This window comes from Hyla sarda, chromosome 2, assembly GCF_029499605.1.
Source record: "Hyla sarda isolate aHylSar1 chromosome 2, aHylSar1.hap1, whole genome shotgun sequence".
Classification (NCBI taxonomy): Eukaryota; Metazoa; Chordata; class Amphibia; order Anura; family Hylidae; genus Hyla; species Hyla sarda.
The window spans coordinates 206,105,897-206,117,507 of NC_079190.1; the positions used below are offsets into that span (position 1 = coordinate 206,105,897).

The window sequence follows — 11,611 nt, forward strand, 5'->3', positions numbered from 1 at the left end:
TTATGAAGTGCGACTCTTCTCAAAAGGTTGCAGATTATAGCTCTCACTTACACCATCCCAGACCTGGCTTACAATACCAGCTACAGACAGCAGTTTCAAAAAGTTGCATGGGTGAAAAGTAGGGATGCACCGAAAAGGGCCCACTGGCGGGGTCCACCACTCATTCTGGAATACTTCACCCGCAGTTGGAGCGCTGGTACCCCACTATCTGTGTGAGGTTACCGAAGGGGTGACTGTGTGCACCCAAAGACATCGGAGAAGTAAATATTTCTCCCGTTGCTGACCCTTTTAGTTCTCATGGTTCCCCTCTCCTAGCCCTAAGGTCCAGGTCTGGTGTCTGTGGTGCTACTGGCAACAGTGGGAGTCCCTCCCCTCAGGTGGCTATTTTTTCATCCCCCCCCCCCCCCCCCCCCAAATATTGTCTCCATGGCCTTCTGTTGGCTGCCAAACCTCTTTGGTGCTCGCACTTTTTCTTCTGCAGGTTGCCTTTTAGCGCCCATCCTTCTACCGGTACAGCTGCCTGCATTAACCCTTGCTGTCCTGGGTCATTTCTTCTATTACCGATATATTGTATCCTATGATCCTTAGCCTACAGTGCTGGCACACTGTGGGCACTGATAGGAATTTTGTGAGCACTATATGGTACCATGTTGGCAGTGCATGGCACTATATGGGCACTGTATGGAACTTTGTGGGCACTTTAAGGCAACATGTGGATGCTACATAAGCACTTAGAAAAGTTAGGGGGTGGAGGACTGCCACCTATCTAATGTGGGGGAACTGCCAACTGTCTAATTTGGGGGAACTGCCGCCTGTCTAATGTGGGGGAACTGCCGCATGTCAAATGTGGGGGAAATGTCGCCTACCTTATGTGGGGGAACTGCCACCTACCTGGGGGATTATCTACTACGTTCCTGCCCAGCAAATATGGGGACTAGCTACCAAGCTTATAGGGGGGCTACCTACTATCTACATAGGTTATATAGGGGTTTTTATACAGTGAATGGCTATCTGGCGGATTTACCTACAAGGGGCAACACTCTCCAGAGGGAACCTACCTACTCAGGTCACTTATAATTACGGTTTGGGGCATTATAGATCTTAGAAGAATGTGGAGCTTAAAATGTTTTTTTCCGACAGGTTCGGCAGAGAGGAGTCATAGCTGGAAGGAATAATCATGACGGTCTGGGTCGAATGGAGAAGAAAAAGGAAAGTGACCGATTCCAATCAGAGAAGATGTCACCTAACTTTATGTAATCACATTTATGGTCTGTAGTGGTAATGATGGGGGTTGTAGTTAGTCACCTGATGTAACTGTATTTAATCTTTTGTTTGGTCTATTGTGGTAATGATGGGGGTTGTTGTCAGTCAGTCACCTCATATAACTGTACATGATCTTTTATATGGTCTGTAGTGGTAATGATGGGAGTTGTTGTCAGTCTGTCACCTGTATAGGATGTCCTCCTAAACTTAGATGACAGACTGATAACATTATTGCTGTTAAAGAGGTATTTCCATTATGCATGTGCTAGCGTGATGGGACATGGCTAGAGGTGTGGCTAAGGGCATGGTTAGTGGGCGTGGCCTGTCCCTTTTTGCTCTCAGCAAAAGTTGGGAGGTATGGCAGAGGTAAGCCCCCCCGACACCTCCACAGTGGATCGCCCCCCCCCCTGCAATCGCACTGCGGGGGGGTGATCCACCCCACTGGACCACCAGGGAGTGTTTAAAGCACCCTTTAGATGCAGCTGTCAGATTTGACAGCGGCAATCCAAAGGGTTAATAGCCACCGCATGTTGACTATTAGCTGCGGCCCCCTGCTACAAGAATCAGCAGGGGGCCATCGAGTATGGAGCTGGTTTGAGTCAGGAGCCCACGCCTCAAACTGTAGCACCCAGTTTAATGAAGGACATCGGAGCAATCTCCGATGTCCTCATTACAGGCAGATGTCAGCTGCTGATAGCAGCAGGCATCTCCCGGTTATGAGGCGGACATGACCCGCAGCCCGCTTCATGACGTACATGTATGTCATGGGTCTGGAAAGGGTTAAGCCACACCCACCAAAATTATCGGCGGAAAATTTCGAAAGAGGCATTTTTGGCCGATAATTTTTGGTGGGCAAAATTTCGGTGCATCCCTAGTGAAAAGAGTCATACAAAGTGGTGTTCTGAAGTGAAATTTCACAAACATGTGTACTACCCCATTTTTATCACATGCCCTGCACTATATATTAAAGGGGTTATCCACCATAAGGTGATTTTAGTATGTACCTGGCAGACAGGAATGGACATGCTTAGGAAGGATCTGCGCTTGTCTTGGGGCTAAATGGCTATGTTGTGAGATTACCAGAACACTGTGGCAAGCTTTTTGTGAACTGGTATTTCCTGTTTGAATTTCCTTCTTTGCCTACAAATCCCAGCATTCCATTTTCCTCGCTCCCACACATCAGCCACCCCACCTATTGAAACATAAATAAGCTGCATCCATTCAAAAGACCTGTGGTTTTCAATCAGGGTGCCTACAACTGATGCATTAGTTGCAGATTGATCTCTCTCCCACCAAGCGATCCCTCCACTCATGGAAGCAGACAGGCTCCCTGTCATCAGCTGACTAGTGAGTGAGGTCTCGGCTGCATTGCAAGCTGGGAAAAATCTGAGACAACAGTCATTTTGTATGCTGTTAAAAATAAATATTGGGGTGAAAATCACATAAGAATAGTGAGAAAACCATCACATACAGGTACAGACACTATATTATGAACTACACTAACTTTACAGCCCCTGTAGCATAGTCAAATAAAAAAAAAATTCTTGGAATACCCCTTTAAATCTGGTGCATGTACACTCCAACTACACCATCAAATCCTTTGTATAACATAGTGCACCTGTCCTACACTGACTTTGATAAATGTCCTCCATTGGATCTGCCAGAGAAGTGCTGTTTGTCAAAGGGTTGCCACTTATGTGTATAGGCACTGTTTTTGGCTTATTTTGAACGATGGGGATCCTACCGAGTCTAGTTGAACTTCCTCAGTGTGAACACACTCCAAGATTCTGAGCTGGAGGGAAAATAATGGGTTAGGTTGCATGCACATCACGTTTGGGCACTACCGCTGTTGGGTCCGGCTGGGAAATTTCAAAACCAGGCCCTTCAATATCCAAGCCGGACGGGCGTCAAATCTTCACTGACTCTGGTGACTAGTGACTTTGGTCGGCTCATTTTTGCCCTGTATCCGGTTTTGTGACTGGACCTAAAAGCGTAGTATACTACGGTTTTAGGTCTTGTCACAAAACTGGATACGAGTCAAAAGTGAGCCGACCGAAGTCACTGTCTGATTCCGGTCGGCTCATTAAAGTGAATGGGTTTCGGCACCGATCCGGCTGGGATATGGGAGTGCCCGGTTTTTACATTTTCCAGCTAAACCCGGCAGCCGCAGTGCCTAAACGTGATGTGAATACAGCCTTACAGTGATTGATTGTGATCTCAGAAGATGTCCCCTGTGGTAACTACATGCACTGTAACCACTTACATAGTCTGCAGGGTACATGAGAAGGTACTGGGGGTAGTTAGACATGTGGCTACACATAAATGTTGATATGTGCATTGCTTTATGGGGGACGATTTATCAAAACCTGTGTAGAGGATGAGTGGTGCAGTTGCCCATAGCAACCAATCAGATTGCTTCTTTCATTTTTCACAGGACTCTTTAGAAATGAAAGAAGCGATGTGATTGGTTGCTATGGGTATCTGCACAGCTCTTCTTCTACACAGATTTTGTTATATGTGTCCTCATCTCCATTCACTACAAGCTGGGAGGGGCCTCCCCCACATACATTATATATACTACTTGTGCTGCTGTTTCGTGTGTAGTACACCGTAGCCTCCACTGCCAGTACTGCGCGCCATCCCTCTGGTTGGCCACACTCTTCAGTGAGTCTTGTGTAGACGGCAGGAGGCGGGAGCCTGACACAGAGGACGCCGCCATCACTTCCTTCCCGGGTCCCCTCCTCCTGCACAGCAGCCACATGACACTGGGCTCTGCACCCTGATCCAGCGGGGAGACAGGCGCCTCACTCCAGCCTTGTGCGCAGGACATCGGTCCTCTCCCTCCGCTCTGGCCTCTTCCCCCGGCGGCTCCGGTCAGCTTGTAGCTCGGTCCCTGCACACCACCGCCATGCCTAACATCGTGCTCTTCAGCGGCAGCTCCCACCAAGATCTCTCCCAGAAAGTAGCCGACCGCCTGGGGCTGGAGCTGGGCAAGGTGGTCACCAAGAAGTTCAGCAACCAGGAGACCAGGTGAGGAGTGTGCTGTCAGCGCCATTCATATCATTGCATCATCATTATCCATAGTGTGAACATGGCCATGCTGGGGCTCACGTTGTCCTGGCGGGTCCATTCATAACTACTGTAGTCTGATCTGTATATGTAACCTCCTGCATGGCCTCATCTATCCTGCTGTATGACATTGTATCGTGTGTACACGTTGTGCCTCCATGAGGGATTGTGTCCTTATCGCATGTGTTTAGCCCTGGTCACACCATGCTTCACTGTTTGGTCCCTGATCCGGCTAATGCTGGATGTAGGCAGCACAGCCCCGGGCCGATTTGGAGAAAGAGTCTATAGAGTTAACTCTGGTAACCCCCAGTCTAGACACATTATACAGTGTGTGTACATATATATATTTTTCACACATATATTTCATATACACGTGTGGATATGTGTATTGCATGTGTATATACACACTAACTAACATATATATATATATATATATATATATATATATATATATATATTATGAGCAGCACCTCCAAAACTGTAAATGAGTAGGTAAGGTGCAAGCAGGTTGCTGCGGTCCTGGGTCCAATGAGATACAAATACAAAAAGATGACCGCAGCACTCCAAAACGTCAAAAATAATAAATGACTTTTATTCCACGAACAGGCAAGTGCATCGTTTCTGTGTTCTCACAACACCATTCTCGATAGAGATATACAGTGACACCCCCCTGACCTACGATGGCCCCGATACACGATAATTTCAACATGCGATGGCCTCTCAGAGGCCATCGCATGTTGAAGGCAGCATCAACATACGATGCTTTTGTATGTTGGGGCCATCGCATAAACGGCTATCTGGCAGCGCTGACTGCTTCAGCTGCCACCAGATAGCCGTTTACGGTGCCCTCTGTGGTCCGCTGACGATCACTTACCTGTCCTTGGGGCTCCGGCGCGTCCTCTTCAGGATCCTCTGCATCGTCGGCGCTCTCCATTGATGTCATTACATCGCTGCACACGCCGTCCCATCATCCAATGGGAGCGGCGTGCGTAGCGACGTGATGGCGGCGAAGGAGAGCGCGGATGCCGTGGAAGCAGAGGCCTTGCCGGAGCATCAGGGACACCACGGGGATGTGGCGACGGCGACATCCTGGGCAGCGGTGACGGTCCGGAGCGGCGGGGACACGTGAGTACAATTTCACAATTTTCTCTAACAGTGGTCTACAACCTGTAGACCTCCAGATGTTGTAATACTACAACTCCCAGCATGGGCTGTCCGGGCATGCTGGGTGTTGTAGTTTTGCAACATCTGGAGGTCCGCAGGATGTAGACCACTGTTCTATACTTTATATTGCACAGATCCCTCAACATGCGATGGTTTCAACAAACGATGGTTCGTTTGGAACGGATTACCATGATATGTTGAGGGAACCACTGTATATAGATATATGCATGCACTTCGCAGGAGAGCAGCACAACCAAAGTGTAAATTCAGTAGCCGGTGCAAGCTGAGTAGGAGCCCTGGTGAGGGGATCCCAACTTCAATATGTCCAAATAGCAGCAGCACATGCAAAAATTGGTGCATTTAAAGTGCCCCCATATACAAGAGTTAGCTGAACCCATTGATTTAAGTTGGGGCCTGGCAATTGTCTAATGTGCCAGGGATATTGATGGTCTATTCACACATACAGTATTCTGCGCAGATTTGATGTGTAGGATTTCAAGCTGTGTTCAACTTGCATTGAAATCTGCAGCAGAAAATCTTGCGCATGAAATCTGCACAGAATACTGTACGTGTGAATAGGCCCTAAAACTCTTCTACAGATGGCGCCTGGGAAAAGGAGGATATGATCAGCTTCTAATCTAAATAATGTGGTGACCTATTCTAACATGTACCATCACTTTAAGAGATGAGAATGCACCTTTATTACTGTAAAAAAATATTTAAAGGGGTATTCAGTTTTAACTAAACCCAACTACAGCATGTAACCTTAAAGGAGAACTCCAGAACATAAATTGTCCCCAATAGTGCCGGTAGTAAAAAAATAAAGATGTACATACCTTCCTCTGCTCCCCCGGGGCCTTCGGTAACCGGCTCTGGCCTCCGCCGCATTCCTCTTCCTGGATGCCGGTGGTCGGAGAGTCTTACTGCGCTCAGCCAATCACCGGCCGCAGTGAAGTCCCGACTCGCCCGGCGATAGGCTGAGCGGCAGTGTGACGTTTTCGGCCCTGGCCACAGGTGCCCTTGTAGTGAAGAATTTTGTGTCCTGAAGCGTTCTCACACTGCCGCTCAGCATATCGCTGGCCGAGTCTGACTTCGCTGTGGCTGGTGATTGGCTGAGTGCAGTATGATTCATCCGACCACCGGCAACCAGGAAGAGGATCGTGGCGGTTACTGGAGGCCCCGGGGGAGTGGAGGAAGGTATGTACATCTTTATTTTTTTTTTATTGCCGGCAGTATGGGCGACAATTTTTATATTCCGGAGTTCTCCTTTAATAAAGCAGAACTTACTCGGAACATATTGCAGCCAATGACTGAGACTCCAGTGTCTTCACTAGAACATCACCACAGCATATCAACAGGGGAAATCGTCTTACTGAAGGTGGGTATGTCCTAGTTTATGTACATTGCATGAGGGTGATGGGTTTTAATTAAATTGGACCGCCACTTTATTATTGCCATAGTGATGTATTAAAGGGGTTTACTGGCTTAGTGTGTGTGTGTGGCATTCAAAAAAATAAATAAAACAGGAAAAGTAGGCTCCTTGGGGACAAGCTCTGCTTTCAATGTATGGAGATTCAAAAAAGGCCATTAGCACTCCACAGGCTTTCTGGAAAAAGGAATATGCAAAGCAGCTCAAATTAACCCGCGGAGTGCTAATGGCCTTTTTTTTTTTTTTTTTTTGAATCTCCATACATCAGGAGCGGTGCTCCTCCCTAAGGAGAATACTTATCCCCTTTTCCTAGTCTAAAATCCCAATCAGTTTCTGGATCAGTAACTGGATCTAAAGCAGATTTTTTAGGGAATGCTACCGGTGAAGGTGGTGTGATGAGCTGCTTTGTGCATATATATATATTAAAATGCAGCCGCACTCCGTGGTGGAGTGGCCTCCAGTGGTCTCAGCTGCGCTCCTTGTTCTGGGGTCCAATAATACATCAGTGTACCGCTGTGGGCAGTAATTGGCTGAGCTGTACTTGACGCATTAACCTCCAGCACCCAGAAGGAGAGCATTGGAGACCAGGAGCAACATTACGTGTGTGTGTGTGTGTGTGTGTGTGTGTGTGTGTGTGTGTGTGTGTGTGTATAAAAAATTAGTGTGTGTAAATTTTTGTATAACATTCCACTGGACAGGCTCTTTAAAACGCATCAACCTCATGCAATGTACTCCAGTGGGAAACTATTATTATTTTTTTATTTTATTTTTTAGATCAACTGGTCCCAGAAAGTTACAGATGTGTAAATATCTTGTATTAAAAAAAAAACTTAATCTTTCCAGTACTTATCAGCTGCTGTATGCTCCACAGGAGTTCTTTTTCATTTTGAATTTCCTTTCTGTCTGACCACAGTGCTCTCTGCTGACACCTCTGTCCATGTCAGGAACTGTCCAGAGCAGGAGAGGTTTACTATGGGGATTTGCTCCTGCTCTGGACAGCTCCTGACATGAACAGAGGTGTCAGCAGAGAGCATTGTGGTCAGACAGAAAATAACTATAAAACTTCCTCTGGAGCATACAGCAGCTAAGTACTGGAAGGATTAAGATGTTTAAATAGAAGTAATTTACAAATCTGTTTAACTTTCTGGCACCAGTGGATTTAGAAAACATTGTTTTCCAACGGAGTACCCCTTTAAACATATGATCAGTTGGTAAGAGTTGGACCCCCACCAATCACATTTTGTTAGCCTTTTATTTATTTTAATAAGGCTGGATAACCCCTTTTTAATGTTCTTTTGTAATAAATAAATAAAAAAAACCCTGTTTCTTTGTCTGCTCCTATTCTGGATGCGGCCTGCAGAAGTCCATTTGAGTGCAAAATAATGTGCCCGGTGTGAGTGACGGAGCATATTATAATGCATGTGAACCACATTAACTCATTTGGCAGCACCCCCAACCATTGCGAATACTGTTGTACACATGTGAGTTTGTCCATGATCGTGTCCGAATTGATTCACATGAGACGAGTGACTATGAATGTAAACATTGTATGAATGGTAGAGGGCGGTCCTATCTGTTAGCTGCTGGTCACTTATCATGGCTTTGTAGCCTACAGACACGTTGTAGATAGCTTGTGTGTCCGCCATATGTTGGTGATACTTGTTACTATCTCATCCAATTTTTGCTTTTCCTCATGCAAGTTTGTTACAGAAAACCAGCAACCTACATGTGTGAAAGCACCATAGAGCTATAAATCCAGTGCTTTCTTCCCTGGTGACAGGTTACACCAGTGTTTCCCAACCAGTGTGCCTCCAGCTGTTGCAAAACTACAACTCCCGGCATGCCCGGACAGCCTTCGGCTGTCCGGGCATGCTGGGAGTTGTAGTTTTGCAACAGCTGGAGGCACACTGGTTGGGAAACACTGGTCAAAACTTGCCTGGACAGCCTATTTCCCAACCAGTGTGCCTCCAGCTGTTTCAAAACTACAACGCCCAGCCTTCTGCTAACTGGGCATACTGGGGGTTGTAGTTTTTCAACAGCTGGAGGCACACTAGTTGGGAAACACTGTACTAGGAGTTGTTGGTAAATGGACATGGCAGCCTCATAGTTGGGGTGCATGCACACCACACTTTTGCAATACAGTTACCCTATCAGGTTTTTGATGACAAAACAGATTCCTCAAAACCTGACTAATCTGTATCAGTGTGTAGAAATTTCAACCCGTATATGGTTAAAATGCGTATACAGTTTGAAAAATGTTCGGTTGCATATGTGTATGTATATGTTTGTTTTTTCTAAAGCGAAAACCACAAGTTAACTTTTCACTCCATTTTTGAACAAAGTTTCACTTGTTTGATTGAAATTCCAAAAAACAAAGCTGTGCAAAGTCAAAAACCGTATGGGGAAAAACGGATGGAACCGTACCCACACAACATTGACTGCGAAGAAGGAAAAAAAGTAAGTTTTTCATCCTGACCAAAAAACCATGTCAGACTATGGTTTTTGGATACAGGTAAAAAAAAACAGACAAAACAGAATAAACCGGATGAGGTGTTTGACATATGGTTACAATGTTAAGTCAATGCATACGGTTTTCAAATTGAAACTGTATAGCAAAAATGTGGTGTGCTTGCACCCTTAGGAGTCTGGTATACTCGTGAGGAGAAGTGGGAACTAGGGATCGGCCAATAATTGTGATTTTGGACATTATCGGTATCGGCAACTACCTTGCCGATATGCCGATAATGCACCACCGCACCGCGACCGACCCATCGCCGCTGCTGCCTCCCCCATCCCCGGTGTTATAATTACCTGTTCCCGGGGGTCCGCGATCATTCTGGCTCCTGCGCTGTTGCTGTTGCTGTGTACGCGCAGGACGCCGACAGAGCCAGAACGATTGCGGACCCCCGGGAACAGGTAATTATAACACGGGGATGGGTGGAGGCGATGGGGCAGCGGTGGTATGTGGGCACATGATGGGGGGGGGGGGCGGGGGGGAGGCGATGGGGCAACTGTGGTGGTTAGACTCAGGACAGGCAGGGGGAGAGAAGCGGGCGGCGGCAGTGGCTGTCTCTGGCACCGCAAAAGCCGCTGTAGTTCATTGATTTAAAGCGCCAACTTTAAATCATTGATCTGCAACGACTTCTGCCCCGCCGGGGGGGATTTGAAATAGCCGATAACTTATACCGATATTCTGGTATAAGTTATCGGCTATCTGCCCGAAAGGCGACAGATTATCGGTATCGGCCCTATAAAAGATATGTCGATCCCTAGTGGGAACTCTTTCCTCTGTCATAGCAATGCACCTATAACTGAGCCTGGTAAAATGAGGTTTTTGGATGTAGGTACAATTTTTCCGAAATCTAGCAATCATATGTCACTCCATCCCTGCCAAATCTATCACTGACAATGCTTGAAGAGAACCAGTCCTCAGAATGTACCCAGTATAACTGCTGGCACATTATAAAGGGGAACATCCGTTTGCTCACAAAGTCTTCAGGGCCAGCAGCGATATTGTAGATCGTAAGTCTGGCAATTGTCCTTTGGCATATGCTAGTGAGGTGTTAGTCCCGCTAACTTTCCTTTTGCTCCTTCATTGAGGCCTCTGGATCCTCCTCTGGTGCAGGACTTGTAGTGGGTGCTCTTCACTGTTGGTTTTCTATTTTATTTATTTATCTTCTGTGTTGCATGATGGCATAATAGCCTTTTAGTAATGGCTGGAGGAAAGCTTTTGTCTAGGTTATACCTATGTCCTGTTACCCAGCCATAAACGGACCACTTTCCAAAATCTGGTTCTGTGGAGTTTTTGCTCATCCCTGTACAGCATTACTAGCTGGGTCTTACATACCAAGTGAATGCAAATCTTGGATTTCTAAAATGAGAATTATTTGTTTGCTTTCCTAATTTGAAAGGTAAATCGTATCCATCTAGGTGATCATGCTCAGTCTACGGATGGAAAACACTTTGGCTCAACATAAGCGCCTGCTTCACACGGCTGTTCCAGTATATAAGGTTAGCATGTGGAAAAATAGACATGCACACTATTAAAGTGCTGTACTGTATACCAGCACAAAAGGTACGTCATGCCATATATTGTGGCACCACCTTAAGCCAGGCTTTTTGACTTCAGAGGACATAACAGTCTGCTAGTGACTATATTGGGTCTGTTTTCAAGTGTGTACTTTTTATTTTGTGGGACCCAAAAGAGGCAGCACTTTTTTTTTTTATTCCTGTAAAATAAAGGTTTGGAATTGATGGGATGTCACTAGTACAGTATGTTCAGTCCAGATTTCTGGCCACTTCCTAAATGTCAATGTTTGCTCTAATGGGGGAAGGGAATAAGTCTAGTGGCAGTGACTTATGTCCAATGGGTTCAGAGGATTAGAGAGGTTTAAAGGGGTTATCCAGAAATAGAAAGTGTAAGCCTGATAGGCTGTATTTGTGGGAGTACCTAATGCCCCCTGCCGACAGGTCAGGGCATGTCGGATGTTTGGCGAGGCCAGCTTTAGGGATCTATGGGATCTCCCACCATCTGCCACAGTGATGTTAGAGTCCAACTACCAACGAGGCAGTCTGGCATTTCAAGTCCCGACGGGGAGCAGGTTCTGGGGGTGCTTTCTTCTTGCGGCGTCTTTCTGCCGCGCGTATCGGCCGCTGGGGCAGCTCCCGGCGGTAGTAGTCGCATCT

General features: G+C 46.5%; 1 protein-coding gene across 1 annotated transcript in view; it reads left to right on the top strand.

Moving 5' to 3' along the window:
• Positions 1-3,758: 3,758 nt before the first annotated feature.
• The window catches only part of PRPS2 (phosphoribosyl pyrophosphate synthetase 2), a 53,761-nt gene continuing 45,908 nt past the window's right edge, over positions 3,759-11,611 (top strand). Inside the window, exon 1 of the mRNA XM_056556175.1 lies at positions 3,759-4,293. Within this exon, the coding sequence (XP_056412150.1) occupies positions 4,172-4,293 (122 nt within the window). The 5' untranslated portion in view covers positions 3,759-4,171. The remainder of the gene's footprint in view (positions 4,294-11,611) is intronic.